Below are 16412 nucleotides of genomic sequence, written 5' to 3' on the forward strand. Positions count from 1 at the left end.
CTTATTAGTGAGTGTTAGCATCAGGAAAAACTAGGTCCATATTATCCATATTACTATAAATATTAACTGAAATTGGTATCTTTCTTGAGGTTCAATTGGAAAGTCAGTGATATTTTATTATATATTTATCATGCTCACTTCATTTTGCACCATAGTTATTAGATATGGATGAAACTTCTTGTCCTTGTGTGTGGACTTTAAATGAACTGTTGTTCTTTCTTGAAATTTATATGTTATTATTACTGCTATTGCCATTTTAGTTTAGACTTTTCCTTTGGAAGATTAAACAATTTGTCAGGGTTTCTCTGCCTTAGCACCATTGACATTTGGTGACAGTTCTTTGTTGTGGGGGTTGTCCTGTGCATTGTAGGCTATTTAGCAGATGACCCCTACCAACTAGAGACCAGTAACATCCCCAACTGTGATATCCAAAATATCTCCAGAGACATTGCATGTTGTCCCATGGTTGGCAAGACTTTCCCTCTTTGGGGGAACACTGCCCCATGTAGATTTATCTGAGCATAAGGAGAAGGATACTTTGCTTATGTTGCATAAGTTGGAAGAGATGATTTGTGCTTGCTCACTGACCATTTAAATGTTTTAGTTTTACTGAAGGATCATACACATTTGACAGATAGCTAGGTCTATCTTGCTTTGCTCTAAATAAAACCCCTTAACTTTCCAACAATTTTTTTTAAGAGTGTGACTAATTTTGTTCAACTACTTCAAGTTTATGTGATTGCATATGGTGTTTCTTAATGGATGAAAGCAAACATTACAACTGAGTCAACTTCAGTCAAATGCTGGCTCTGTGATTTAATAATACATTTAGATGTATGCCTTCTGTCCAGTTCTAACAGGCATATAGGATTTTTATCTGCAGTTTCTCTTGTTCTCTCTTTTTTTTATTATTAAGTTAAAAAAGTGAAATTAATGCCAAGTAGTTTGTGATGTTGTAACTACTTATAAATTGAGGAAATTTTAAAAAAATATTTCTTCCAGTTCATTTCTTAATTTAGTCATGAGGTATCCTTATTTATTTATGAACTTATTTATTAATAAAATACAGTTGTTGATATTACAGGATTTAGAATCTGTAAGGGTGAGTGAACTTGAGTAGCAATGTGATTCACAGCTTTTGAATTTAACAATTTATTCTATGTTAACACTTAAATTCCAGAAACTCTCTATATTAATTTCTGAATCAGTGAGTAGGGAAATAGCTTTTAGTCTCCAAGTAAAAGATTGAAATTCTTCATAATTTTTACTTTCTTAAAAGGATATATAATAGGATTTTGAGGTCAATTTTCTCCTATTTATTTTTTCTAGAATGATCTTTTGAGTTTAAAAGTTTATTATGGGATATGATACAAATGCAAAAATATAGTAAGACTGAGCTGAGTAGAATTTCTGGAAAAAATAACCTCTGTGGGATTGACTGCTTGGCTAGTAGGGTGAGTGGGTTTGGGAATTCTTGGAGACCCGGGTGAACAGCCCTGGCTCATAAGAAAGATCTTGGGCAGACTGGATAAGTGATTCTTTTCTGATGTACTGCTGTGAGGCTACAGCAACATAAAGAGTAGTAGTCTGGAAGATGCCCAGTTCATCTAAGTATGGGACATGATACTAGAAACTAAATATGAAAGGTCTTGGTGTCAATAAGTAAATTGAAGGGTAAATTAAAGGGAAATCAATGTAGTAATTATTGAAAAGAGCAAGGACAGACCAGTGAGGATGGGGTCAGATTTGGGGGGAAAATATTATTTTCGACACCTATTGTTTTATGGCACTGAAATTGTTCATGAGTGGTTAACAGGCAATATTAAACAAGTTGCAATAAAATTGATATACTTGCTTTAGAAATTTATACCATTCTTTTGGAAAACAATATGGCCATTAAAAGCATTTATACTGCTTGATTTAGTAATCCCAATTCTGGAACTTTTCCCAAGGATCATAAAAGAGAAGGAACAAAGCTCATGCATGATGATGTTCACTGCACCAATATTTGGTAATACAAACAGTGGAAGGAATATAAATGTCCCCAAACTAGAGAACCACTAGAATAAAGTCAATTAATGGAAAATTTCATAGCTTTGACAAAATATAATTATGAAGAACACATGTGAAAATGATTGTCACATGAGCCAAAAAAACAGATACTAAATTCTGTGCACCTAATGATGGTAGCTATACAAAAGGTATCTTTGTATAGTAGAACTGAAAAGGAAGATAAGTCAGCGTTCATGTTTTAGACTGTAGGATTAGAGATATTTTTACTTGTGTATTCAGCATTTTCCTTATATCATTGTGATGTGGTTTATGTGATTAAAACTAATTTAAAAGCATTGTCGGCAGAGTTAAACAGTCACTAGTCATTCAGGGTTTCAGAATTTCTTTGAGGCTGTGCTGTGATGTGCTGTGCTGTGGCTTCAGTTGTGTCTGACTCTTTGTGACCCTATGGACTGTAGCCTGCCAGGCTCTTCTGTCCATTGGATTCTCCAGGCAAGAATACTGGAGTGGATTGCTGTGCCCTGCTCCAGGGGATCTTGCTGACCCAAGGATTGAACCTGAGTCTCTTATGTCTTCTGCATTGGCAGGTGGGTTCTTTACCAGTAGCGCCACCTGGAAGGCTCTTTCTTTGGGTCTGCTGTATGACAATTCAGCTTCCCGGTGTACATGAATGTACAAGGAAGAAAGCAAAGACTACGCAGGATCACAGGACTAAAATCAGAGTGAAAAAGAAGGTAAACAAGCCACTCATAAACTCTACTCCATCAATAGGGATATGATGCAACCAGTGACCTGAGTGGTTTGTGGGTCTCAGTTTTAGAGACCTTCTTTAAAAAAAGAAGAAGATGAGAAAAAAAAGAATTATCTTCAGGGCTTCAGAGGGGCCTATGCAAGTGAGAGGCCCTGACTCTTAAGGTTTTTTGATGTGAGGTAAATCTGCCTTCAGGGGCAGTCCAACCTACTGCCAGGAGGAATTGTTTTGTTGGTTGGGGGTGGGGGGCTGTCACTGCTTCTCTGAAAGAAATAAGTAAGTGAAAACAAATGAGGGAAAGAGGCAGAAATGAGAGTGAGGTGGCATATTGCCCAGCCTCACTTGAGAGGATGCCACATCCCCACAGTGGGTCTTGTACACCCCAGGGCTGGTGCGTGGGCCTCAGATGCAACTCCTTTAGTCAGTTTTTGTGAGGCCACACTGAAACTAGTGGTGCTGGCTTTGCTGAGCCCTTTTCTTTCTTCCAAGTGGACTGTTGTAAGAGTAGTGGTGAAGAGACCGTCCACTTCACGGGTTCTCTGAAGTCTGGGAGTGGCTTCTCTTCCTGCCACTGGCCCTAACTTGTTGAGAGGGAGACTGCATGTGGAGGATCTATAACTGGAAACAAAATCCACGTCAAGTGCTTTGCCATTGTGTGGGACAGGAGAAGAATGTAGATCATGGAGAATAAATGAATGAATGCATTCATCAGGAATAAATGAGAATGTTTCACAAACTGAGGGGTGGAATTCAGTCAACCTCTGCCTTACTTGAGAAGACCATTCCCTCAAAAAACCTGTGCTTAAGAACCGGTTGAAAATTTACTTATTTCTAGTGTACTTCTGTTTCATTGCAAAGCCAAGAAGAACTTTTAAATTTTCACAACTTTTCACAAATTATCTCTGATTTGCTGTTCCATCTCTCAAATTATGCACATAATTGAAGGTGGAGTGATTCCAACTCTGTTCTCTTTCTTCCTTTTGCTTTTATTCTTCAGTTTTTCTGCTTCTTTCTTTCCTTTTTGAAAACTCTGCCTTTGTGAATTCTGATTTTGACTTGCCTGAGGGAACCAGCCTTCGTCTATAATGATGTACCTGAAAAGCTAACAACCTCCTTTTCTCAGCTCTAACCAGAGCTTAAATCTTTCTGGCAAAAGGGCTAATCAAAGATCTTACCAATTCAGCATATTTCTTGAATAAAAAATCAAACTTTTCCTCAGGAGTTTGCAACTTGTTCAGATTTTGCATTAGCAGGTTGGCTTCTTTGCCTTAAAAGAAAACAAAAACCATAAAGACATTTTAAAAATTAAGAGTTGAACTTGAAGTCAGATGATAAGGGCTGGAATCTCAGGTGGTCTACTTGTTGTGCTAAGTTGCTTTGGTCATGTCCGACTCTTTGTGACCCTATGGACTATAGACTGCCAGGCTCCTCTATCCATGGGGTTCTTAAGGCAAGAATAGTGGAGTGGGTTGCCATGCCCTTCTTCACAGGATCTTTCCAACCCAGGGATTGAACCCACATCTACTTGTTAGCTGCTATCCAGCCTTGGACAAGTCACTTAACCTGAGATGCAGATGTAATTTTTTTTTTTCCCTTGGAAAAGGAATGACACCTACTTTGCAAAATAAGTGATTAATTGAGAAGTTTATAAAAATGTATGGTACAGTGTTAGGCTCGTGGTAGATTCTCAATAAATGTTGACTATAAGTGAAAGTGAAGTCGCTCAGTCGTGTCCGACTCTTTGCGACCCCATGGACTGTAGCCTACCAGGCTCCTCTGTCCATGGGATTTTCCAGGCAACAGTCCTGGAGTGGGGTGCCACTGCCTTCTCCAGGGGATCTTCCTGACCCAGGGATCGAACCCAGGTCTCCTGCATTGTAGACAGACACTTTACCGTCTGAGCTACCAGGGAAGTCTATAAGACTATAAGAGTGGTCCCCAAATTTCCATCCCAAGAATTTGTTCTTAGTTACTTCCCCTTATATTCTAAATATTCCAGGGGATTGTGAACATTCTGAAAATATTCAGAAGAATAAAAAACCACTGACTTTATGGAAGAGTAAATCATCCACTTCCCCATGTTAATTATTAAAAAAAAAAAAGAAGCAGCAGCAAACCAGCCTATATCTGACTACTGTGAAACAGCCGGCATTAATACCTGGAGCTGTAAAAAATGCCAGCCCAAAGCAGAGAAACTTGACAGTTTAGTCTGCCCATGTTTTTGGTTTTGTTCCTTTAGTGCCTCTTTCTTTTTGGGGAGGGAAACCAATTGTCTTGTTTCTGTGTGTGAGCCCATTTCATGCAGTTTGTGTGGGAATGACTCTGATCATATTTCCTATCAGAGAATAAAGTGAATATATAGAGAAAAGGGACCCAAGACAATTTTCCCCAGGCCTTTTTGTGTCTCTTTGGTTACAAGTTTAGCCTCCCCGGATCTTCCCTTCTCCCACCTAGGCCTTAATCTCTGTCGGCAGTTTCATTTTCTGTTCCCAGCCGGAGTTTGTGTTATGTTTAAAAACTCATCTGTTCATGATTATTTGATAGTGAGCCTTAGATTCTTTCTTTTCTTTCCCCATTGTTCTTCCTTTTGTCTTTTGAGCTCAACCTCTCAGTTAGCCTTCCAGAGATGACTGGATCTTTGGTATCCACAGGGATACCTGTAGATCTTTCAGTATCCACAGGGTTGAGGGTTGCAGGCAGGAGCTGGACCCTGAGGCTTACACACATGTACCACTGAACGTATCTTTGCCAACAGTAGGGTCAAGGTGGAGCAGCTTCCTCATCCTCAGCTACCTGTTATAGCTGCCCTGTCTAATCTGAATAGAGAGGTCAAGCCACCCAATGGAGCCTACATTTCCTGATGTAAATCTGCTTGAGAATGTTAACAATTTTGACAACCTCTTCCACAAGAACAGGCGTTTCTCCTTTGTTGGAATTTTTGCTTTCATCTTGGAGAGGCAAATATATCATGGAATTAGGGTTTCCAGGTGAAATATAGGACATGGAACACTCTTCTACTAAAAAATAATGGTGTCTCTGAAATTTAATGTTCCTTGGGTGGCTTGTATTTTCACACTTGCTAAATCTGGTAACTCTAATGGCATCAAAGAATTTTAGGTTTAGAAGGAACTTCAAAGAGCAGCCAGACAACTGGTTAATTTTATAGATTAAGAATAGAAAGCCCAGAGAAGCCCAAAGTTATGTAATTAGCACTGGCAGAGCCAAGGCTTGGATCCAGGATTTGTCTACTTGTTCTAAATCACTCCACTCCCATGTGGAATTTTGATGCCAGGGAAACCTAGAGAAATAAAAAGAAACTTCTTTTGAAAAAAGAAAAAAATGACCTCATTCCTAACAGCTGGTTTCATCTATCTTTGCCCAGTGAGTCAGTTCAGATTAGAGACATGGTCTGAGACGGGGGAGAGGGTGGGGGTGAGTGGTGCCCGACCAGCAACCCAATTATGGCCTATGGCATAACATTACCTTTAAACTGATAAACTCTGGTGTCCCTCCCCAACCAGGCCTGGCTTTGAGTGATTTCTGTAGTGCAGGGATGGCTTGTGTTGGTCTGCCCATCCCTTCACCCTAGTCTTCAGTTTGTGGAAGGCGCTCATGTGAGGACTGCTGTCCTGGGTTAGAGGATCATCCATTAAAGGCAGGAGACTGTACTGTTGATCATGTCTGGCCTAGAACCCCGTGTAGGGTTTGGTCCATGGCAAGTGTTTAGTGAATCTTGGTAATAATGGAACTAAACAGAGCCAACCTGTGCACACTAATATCATGTAAATCAAATAAACACTGTCCAGAAAACAACTTTGTGATCAACTGGAGGAAAGACAGGTCTTACTCTCACCTGTGACCTTTAATGTATGCTTAGCATAGCTCTCAATGTGAGTATCAACCAGAAAACCATATCGTGTTTCTTTTGGGAAAGATAGAAACACTTGAGTGAGGCCAGTGGATCTCTTTTTCTATGTTCAGTATCTTCTCCCCCTTTAGTTTTTCTAACAATGAGAACAGTTTTTTTTTTTTTTTTAACTGTCACACTTGCTGAGGTCTTTTTCTGCTCTCATATTCTCTTATTTTGTATAGAAGTTTAACATTCAGATGCATCAATCTACCCTTCAAAAATGATTTCTAAAAAAAAAAAATCCAAGAAGTTGGAGACAAACATGTACATAATCCATAACTTTGTAACATGAGAGAGCTTAGTTTTTACACATCCATTAAAATTTTGCTGGACTAAAGTGCTGTGTGTGATTGTGTGGAGGAGAGATTAGACCAATCATCTCATAAGAAAGGCTGTCATTACAATTTTAGGAAATGGGGTCATTAGGTGACAGTGTCAGACACAGGAAGAAAAATCAGTTTTATGTGTTTAAACTACTAGCAGTTTCTTAGCTATAACTATAAAGAAAGCTTTCCTAAAAAGAAAAAAAAAACTGAGCCTAATAATGAGATTAGCAAGAAGAGATAAGAAAGTCTTCCTCAGTGATCAGTGCAAATAGAGGAAAACAATATAATGGGAAAGGCTAGAGATCTCTTCAAGAAAATTAGAGACACCAAGGGGACATTTCATTCAAAGATGGGCACAGTAAAGGAAGAAACGGTATGGAATCAACAGAAGCAGCAGATATTAAGAAGAGGTGGCAAGAATACACAGAAGAACTATACAAAAAAGATCTTCATGACCCAGATAATCATGACAGTATGATCACTCACCTAGAGCCAGACATCCTGGAATGCGAAGTCAATTGGGTCTTAGGAAGCATCACCACAAACAAAGCTTGTGGAGGTGATGGAATTCCAGTTGAGTTATTTCAAATCCTAAAAGATGATGCTATGAAAGTGCTGCACTCAACATGGCAGAAAATTTGGAAAACTCAGCAGTGGCCCCAAGACTGGAAAAGGTCAGTTTTCATTCCAATCCCAAAGAAAGGCATTGCCAAAGAATGTTCAAACTATCACACAATTGCACTCATCTCACACTGTAGCAAAGTAATGCTCAAAATTCTCCAAGCCAGGTTTCAACAGTACGTGAACTGTGAATTTCCAGATGTTCAAACTAGACTTAGAAAAGGTAGAGGAACCAGAAATCAAATTGCCAACATCTGTTGGATCATTGAAAAAGCAAGAGAGTTCCAGAAAAACATCTACTTCTGCTTTATTGACTATGCCAAAGCCTTTGACTGTGTGGATCATGGATCACAAGAAACTGTGGAAAATTCTTAAATAGATAGGCATACCAGACCACCTGACCTGCCTCTTGAGAAATCTGTATGCAGGTCAAGAAGCAAGAGTTAGAACTGGACATGGCACAACAGACTGGTTCCAAAGCAGGAAAGGAGTACATCAAGGCTGTATATTGTCTCCCTCCTTATTTAACTTATATGCAGAGTGTGCAAAATGTCGGGCTGGATGAAGCACAAGTTGGAATCAAGATTGCTGGGAGAAATATAAATAACCTCAGATATGCAGATGACACCACCTTTATGGCAGAAAGTGAAGAGGAACTGAAGACCCTTTTGATGAAAGTGGAAGAAAAGAGTTAAAAAGCTGGCTTACAGCTCAACATTCAGGACTCCCCTGGTAGTCCAGTGGCTAAGACTCTGAGCTCTCAGTGCTGGGGCCCTGGGTTTGATCCCTGGTTGGGGAACTAGATCCCACATGCCACAACTAAGACCCTGAGAAGCCAAATAAATAAAAATAAATATTAAAAAAAAACCCTCAACATTCAAAAAACTAAGATCATGGCATCCAGTCCCATCACTTCATGGCAAATTGATGGGGAAACAATGAAAACAGTGATAGATTTTATTTTATTGGGCTCCAAAATCACTGCAGATGGTGACTGCAGCCATGAAATTAAAAGACGCTTGCTCCTTGGAAGAAAAGCTATGAGCAACCTAGATAGCATATTAAAAAGCAGAGGCCTTACTCTGCCGACAAAGGTCCATCTAGTCAAAGCTGTGGTTTTCCCAGTAGTTATGTGTCGATGTGAGAGTTGGACCATAAAGAAAGCTGAGCACTGAAGAACTATGCTTTTGAACTGTGGTGTTGGAGAAGACTCTTGAGAATCCTTTTGACTGCAAGGAGATACAACCAGTCTGTCCTAAAGGAAATCTGTCCTAAATATTCATTGGTGGGACTGATGCTGAAGCTAAAGCTCCAGTAGTTTGGCCACCTGATGTGAGGAACTGACTCATTGGAAAAGACCCTGATGCTGGGAAAGGTTGAAGGCAAGAGGAGATGGGGATGGCAGAGGATGAGATGATTGGATAGCATCACCAACTCAATGGACATGAGTTTGAGAAATCTCTGGGAATTGGTGATGGACAGGGAAGCCTGGCGTTCTGCAGTCCATGGGGTTGCAAAGATTTGAACACAGCTGAGTGACTGAACTGAACTGAATAATGAGATTATTCCAGGGAAAACAAAACAAAACCTTACAATAAAAAAGAAAAATATCAGAAAAAGCAGTAAGAAATAAATATATCCATTTCCAACTTGGGTCAGAAGAAAGTACTAATCATTTTACCGCAAACAATTATTTTTCCCTTAATTCACTTACTCCTCTAAACCCTCCTCTCTTTCCAGGGTCTGACCTAAGTTTGAGCATCCCTATGCATCTATTCATGAACCCTTCAGTCTCTGTGGATTCCTCTCTCCCCTAAATTCCTCTGGTCTCCTACCATTTCTTCCAGAAAATTTAGCATTTGTTTCAAAGCTACAGTTTGTTTCTTTCTCAGAGTGAAACTAGAAATCAAGCTAAAATCTTATAAAACAGACCACCTGGGAAGGTGACCGTTCTAAGGCAGAGTAAGTCAATAGCTGAAAAGACTTTAGAAAACCAGTGTCCTAGTCAAGATGCTACTCAGAAGGTAGAACTGAAACTCCCCTGTAACTGGAAAGATGAAACCCATTAAACTGAACTATAGCTCAGCTAAATGCTTCTCAATCAACCGACATACTGATTAGTCTCTCTGGTCCTGAACATTAGTGACTTTAGGTCTGCACTTTGCTTTCCTTATGACTAATCGCACAATCACATCAATTAGTTGAATAACTTTTGGGGGCAGACTTTAAAACTCTCTAGGCTTTAATTTTCCTATCTAGAAATCGATACATTGACTAGATAAATTCTGAGCTCATAATAGACCTGTGGATCAGCTTGTTTTTCTCCCAGATTTATGCTTCAGATCCATGATATCCTACTCAATCGGTTATCAACCTGAATATCAAAAGGGATATTACATTTATCATTGTTTTGTGCTTCTTACTATGTGGTACTTGTGACACTCACATAATGTTGATAGAGAAGAGATGAATAAGACACCTGTGAGCTGGAGGATGGGGTGAGGGGAGGAAGGGACATACTTAGACGTTAACAGGACAGGTCATAGTGCTGTCTAGTGGGGAATCTGTTTTTATTTTGTTCAGTGCCAAGGAGAAAGTGACTCCACCAACTAAAGAGATTTTAGTGTTACCTCAACTGCTCTGGTGTACAGTGTGTTACTAGTGGGAGGATATGCAGCCTGTAAAGGAAAACAAGTCCTGGGTGCTTGGATTGTAGAGACATTTCCCAGATATTAATCAGTGTTCTGTGAAAGATGGATGTTTTTGGTCCAATAAATTTAGGAAATATTGTAAACTATGCCCATCACTATTGGAGATTTTCACTGTTGTGTATGTTAAAGGTCAGAGAATTCTGCCAGTTGGAAAATTATCTTGCTTTGAAATGTCAAATATCCCAAAGCATATACTTTGGAAAATTTGGGGTTAGAGAGTCAGAACATTTCAATATCTCAAAAATATCAATAAAGCAAATGTTATCTGACAAACATACACTAATTAAAGATTGGTCTTTGATCAAATATGTAAGCAAAGACTAAGGATATGCCTTAGATATGGATTGAATGACATACTCAAATTCTGTAAAAGTTCTGAATAGTTTCTGAAAGAAGACCACATCTGGCACTTTATATTTTTTCCAGAAAGGTAGAGGAAGCGTTTTCTGAAGCATAAAACCATCGCTTCCACAATCTGTTTGTGTCAAAATTACCCAGAGTGCCTTGGCCCCAATCCAGACCTACCAATTCTGAATCTCTTTGCTCAGGAATGGCATTTTTGACAAATTCTGTATTTGATTCCAATGCACAGTTAAGTTTGAAGTCATTGGTCTAGACCATAGTTTAAATGACATAATAATGTCATTTAATTGATAAAGAGCCAAGCAGTTTGTTGAAGCCACTTTCAGGCAATTGAAATGATGTTTAAAACAATGGTTACATATTTAAATTAGCCTAAAAATATAGTTTAACTCATAATGTAGCTGAAATAGTACAATGTTTAGAGAATATATCGACAGTCTTCAGAGGAACAGCTTGAAAGTATCAGCAGCTTATACACATGTAATTAGTGTGCACCCATGTGGGCACTCTGATCACAAACATTGGTCCTGATAAACACATTCAATTGAACTTTGTTAATTTATACATAATGACAGAATTAGTTGTGACATTTTTTTCTTTCTCTAAATTTTTTTAATTATTTGGTAAAGGAAAGTGTGAAGTCACTCAGTTGTGTCTGACTCTTTGCGACCCCATGGACTGTAGCCAGGCTTCTCAGTCCATGGGATTTTCCAGGCAAGAATACTAGAGTGGGTTGCCTTTTCCTTCTCCAGGAGATCTTCCCAATCCAGGGATTGAAACTGAGTCTTCCACATTGTAGGCAGACGCTTTACTGTCTGAGCCACCAGGGAAGTAAGTATGTGGTTAATACGCTTCCCAGGTGCATCTGTGCAGTAAAGAATCCTGCTAGTACAGGAGACCCAGGTTCAATGCCTGGGTCGGAAAGATCCCCTAGAGTAGGAAACGGCAACCCGCTCCAGTATTCTTGCCTGGAAAATGCCATGGACAGAGGAGTCTGGCAGGGCTACAGTCCATGGGGTTGCAGAGTTGGACATGACTGAGCTACTGAACACAGCAGTACATGAGGTTAATACAGATTTTGAAATAACTCGTGGAAGACAGTCAAAAATTGGTCATCTTTAACTTTTCCCCTGCTTTCTTCATATCTATCCCCCATTATAACACATACAAACTCCTACATAGAAGTAGTTTTAGGGTGATAAAGCCAAAGATCTTTCCTGATTAGAAACACTTGAAATCATTCACCTTTGCAATGTGATTATGGTGGCTCAGAGGTTAAAGCGTCTGCCTGCAATGCAGGAGACCTGGGTTCGATCCCTAGGTTGGGAAGATCCCCTGGAGAAGGAAATGGCAACCCACTCCAGTATTCTTGCCTGGAGTATCCCATGGACAGAGGAGCCTGGTGGGCTACAGTCCATGGGGTCACAAAGAGTTAGACATGACGGAGCGACTTAACTTTCAACAATGGAAAGTTTAACAATGACTAATGCAAAAGCTTATTTCTGAGATGCCTTGGATAGAGAACAGAAAATACCTCTATAACACAGAGCAACTTTATTCTCTTTCCCAAAGTTCCAAAACACTAGAGTGATTCCAACCTTGCACTTTAGAACTTGGTATTATCTGAGTTAATCTTTATGCTGAGTAGGTAAAGTAGCTGTTTGTATCTTTTAGCCCTTCTTGAAAGCATTACCAGCAGTGCTTTTAAGCCTCATAGTGAGGTCCTATGCCAGCACAGACATACTTTGGGGTTTGCACATAACCTATTCACTGAAGTCTGAACCCACTTCTGACTCCAGTGCCCATGATCTTTCACTCCGCCACACCAGCTTCCAGAAATTAGCGAGATGTGACCACTATCTCAATAGATTCTTGCTCCCGCTTGGGATACAGGTATATAAACAGATGATTGCTGCAGAAAATTTAATGGAGAACTACAGAAGATGATGCTAACTCTACCTGGGCCTGTCAGGGAATGTATCACATAGGAGGTAGTGATTGTAGTGAGTATTTCAGTGAAATTTCACCAAGGAAGACAGGCAGAGAACACTCATATGGGTAGTAACATGCCCTCACTCATAGCTAAAAAAATTAACTCTCTCACTCTTCTTGTATAGACATTTTAGGTGTTTCCAACCCCCCTACTCCATGCTCTCCTAACAATTTCCTGTGCCTGTTCTAGCACTTATCCTATATAGCAGTTAGTGTATGCGTCTACTTTCTCTCTAGACTTAACCAAAGTCCTTAACCGAAGATCTTTTTTTATCTTTGTGTACCTCATAAAGACTAGGCATTAGTAATTATTTGCTGAACCAGTGAACTAATGAAAGTGAAAGTATTTTCTGCAATTTTCAACATTCTATAATTAATATGGAGAAGGCAATGGCAGCCCACTCCAGTGCTCTTGCCTGGAAAATCCCATGGATGGAGGAGCCTGGTGGGCTGCAGTCCATGGGGTCGCGAAGAGTTGGACTCGACTGAGCGACTTCATTTTCACTTTTCACTTCATGCATTGGAGAAGGCAATGGCAACCCACTCCAGCGTTCTTGCCTGGAGAATCCCAGGGACGGGGGAGCCTGGTGGGCTGCCGTCTCTGGGGTCACACAGAGTCAGACATGACTGAAGTGACTTAGCAGTAGCATAATCAATATATTTTTGAAGTTTTATTAAAATAAAAAATATTTGATATGTGTAGTAATGGAAATACTCAAGTGATCCAGTGACAATCATTTTATATACAAAACCATCCCTGTATTTAGACTTTGTTTAAATCTAGATTCTACTAGCTTTGCTTTGAACAATTTCCTTTTCATTCATTCACTCATTCATTCATCCTTATAATGGATATTCAGCAAATATTCATTGAGCACCTAGGACATGTCAACCACTGTTCTAGATGCTAGACATCCAATGATGTCCAAATACACACATTGCCCCTGCTCTTGAGATAGAAGACCTAGTGGGGACGAGATGTATTAATCAAATAATCACAAAAATAAATGTATACTCTCAAATGTAAATGTCAGGAAGAAAAGATATATAGTACAACTGAAATGGAAAACAAGACTTCAGGGTGAGACTAAGAAAATGCCATTTGAGTTGTGAGCTAAGTGATGAGTTAAGTTCTGAGAGGGCCGAACTGGGAAGTGGGGAGGGATTTCTAGGTAGAGAAAATAGAATGGACATGGGCCCTGTCGGGGAGTGGAACATGGCCTGTTGAAAGAACTGAAAGAGAAGATGAGAATGACCAACTACTAGATGGTGGTGATGATAGTAATGGTGTAATCAGGGCAGCGTGTTCAGAAAAGAGGCTTTGGGGGGTAACTTGATGAGAGAAAGCTGGTTGGGCCTGAAAGAGGCCTGAAAGACAATGTTAAGAAGTCTGGTCTTTGTTCTGTGAGCAGTGGGAAACCACAAGGGACAGAGAATAGATGGGTAACATACTGAAAAGTTCATTTTAGTTCTGTTGAGGGGGAGGGGGCTGGGGACAAGTATAGTAAGAGAAGATGTAGGGCGATCCCGAAGGAAGCTGTTGTGCTAAAATCCAAGTTTGAGGTATGGCTTTTAGCAAAGGTTGGAAGTGCCCCATTTTAGGAATAATTCAAAGAAAAATCATACATTAGAATGTAACTACTTGCCTAATCCTTTTAGAATTTTCTTCTCCAGTTTTTGCTCTTTGTTGCTGACAGGCTCTTTGGCTGTGGATGGCTCTCCAGTGGCTGCGGGTTCTCTCTCCGCCTCTTCAGGGGCCTCCTCGCCATCTCCATCCTCATTGTCAGGTGGGTCTGTGTTCTCAGGCTGCTCCTTGACCATGGTGGTACCCTCCTTCCCTGCCGCGCCGGCAGCGGACCCGTATGTGTTAATGATGTCTTCCAGTTGTCGGTTCAACTCTTCAGAGATATCGTGGGGTCCCCGTTCCAGCTGTATACCTGCCGCCTGCTCTGGTGCTGGGAGTGGGGTTGAGTGGTCCTGATCATTTTGCTTCTCCAGGCCATTTTGACTGGACAGTGCTGAACTGTCCCTCGCAGGTGCTGATGGTGGTTCCCCCGACAGCTGCCCAGGCTGATTGCTCTCCATACTGGGAGTGATATCTGTTGGTAAGCACAGCCAGGGTTGATGTAGTTAACCCAGTTACAGGCATATGGTAAGGCTATCACCACACTGGTACCTACTGATTACAGTTTCTAACACAGAATGAATGTACTTCCATAAAGCATTGATATTGCAATTAGTTGGGTAGGAACAGTGAGAAGCATTTCCAAATTAAGTCATACTTTTAGCATATGTTTGATTTTGGTCTTTAATTTCCAATAGTATCTCCTATTATTGACATTAACAGATTAATTCAAGGTATTATTTTTCATGGTCATATCTGTCATTTTGCTTAGAATAGCCAATTAGTGTTATCATTCTCATCTATAATTCTATGTAGATTTACAGTAATTGGAAATACATTAATTTAATGTTTAATCTACATTTAATGTCTAAATTTAAATTGATACTTTTCTCCCAAAGTTAAAACATTGAGTATAAGAGCCACTGACCTTACTAAAATCACTCATAACAGTAACAGTCTAAACTCTATTTTAGTGCATGTTGGTTAGTATGAGCCCATTGTGTGTTAGTCACTCAGTCGTGTCTGACTCTTTGTAGTCCAATGGACTGTAGCCCACCAGGCTCCTCTGCCCATGGAATTCTCCAGGCAAAAATACTGGAGTGGGTTACCATTTCCTTCTCCGGGGATCTTTTAGACCCAGGTATTGAACCCAGCCGCATTGGGGGCAGATTCTTTACCATCTGAGCTACCAGGGAAACCCATGAGCCCATTAATATAGATCAATTATCATACTGGATACAGGAAACACTTGCTTTTCTGGTATTTTCCTTTTCCCAGATGAGCAACATGTACTAATTAATCAGAAAAAACACTTTTTTGAGGTTCAAACCAGCATCATTTTTGAAATGAAGCCTGCCAGGCTTCTCAGTCCATGGGATTACAAAGAGTCAGATGCAACTGAGCAAACATTCTGTCTTTCTGTCTTTTGTTCCAATATAAAAACAGACTTTCTTTTAGGGGTAAAAAACACCCCAATATATTATGACTTTCTCATCTCAGTCAAGAAGCTCTAGGATAACAGTAATTTTTAAGAAGTAGAAATGTCTTAAAAGCAGGGAGGGAATGAACCAGGGGAATAATCCATGTATAATGTAATAATCCCAAGTAATCCCTTTGGAAATAGGGAGTGAGGGATAGGCTGAATCAGGCTTTCTAGGGTGGCTGGCTATCACCATTTCTAGAGCTGCAATATGTTTGGCTTCTGCCTTTAAGTTATGGTGCATTTTACTTGTGAATAATAATTAATGGTGGTGCTGCTAATTGGCAGCATGAAATTATGACAGGGTCCTAATAATCCACAGGTTTTGCTGTTGTGTTGGCATGAAAGTGAAAAAAACACACTGCTCCATGCACTATACAGCTTCCTCCTCCCCTTTTCAGGGCAGGTGAAGTCAAATGCTCGAATGCAACAAGAACAGAAAATTCAGTGTCCAGACATTACCACCCACCTGCGGCCCTCACCAAGTACTCACTAACTTTGAAGGAAGAACTGTTTTCTCTCATTTATTTTAATTTACCATATTTCTTATCAAATGATGCAGTAAACAGCTTCATTGTCTTCGTCACTGGAATTCTTTATCCTGACCCCTGCTTGTTGGGT

At 39.9% G+C, this 16412-nt stretch overlaps 1 protein-coding gene across 1 annotated transcript in view; it reads right to left on the reverse strand.

Annotated features, from left to right (window-relative positions):
• Positions 1–14772, reverse strand: part of TXLNB (taxilin beta) — a 53835-nt gene extending 39063 nt beyond the window's left edge. Inside the window, exons 1-2 of the mRNA XM_068985441.1 lie at positions 14334–14772; positions 3940–4031 (exon numbers count right to left, since the gene is read on the reverse strand). Coding sequence (XP_068841542.1) covers positions 3940–4031; positions 14334–14772 — 531 coding nt within the window. The remainder of the gene's footprint in view (positions 1–3939; positions 4032–14333) is intronic.
• Positions 14773–16412: the final 1640 nt, after the last annotated feature.

The sequence above is a fragment of the Capricornis sumatraensis genome, chromosome 13 (assembly GCF_032405125.1).
Source record: "Capricornis sumatraensis isolate serow.1 chromosome 13, serow.2, whole genome shotgun sequence".
Classification (NCBI taxonomy): Eukaryota; Metazoa; Chordata; class Mammalia; order Artiodactyla; family Bovidae; genus Capricornis; species Capricornis sumatraensis.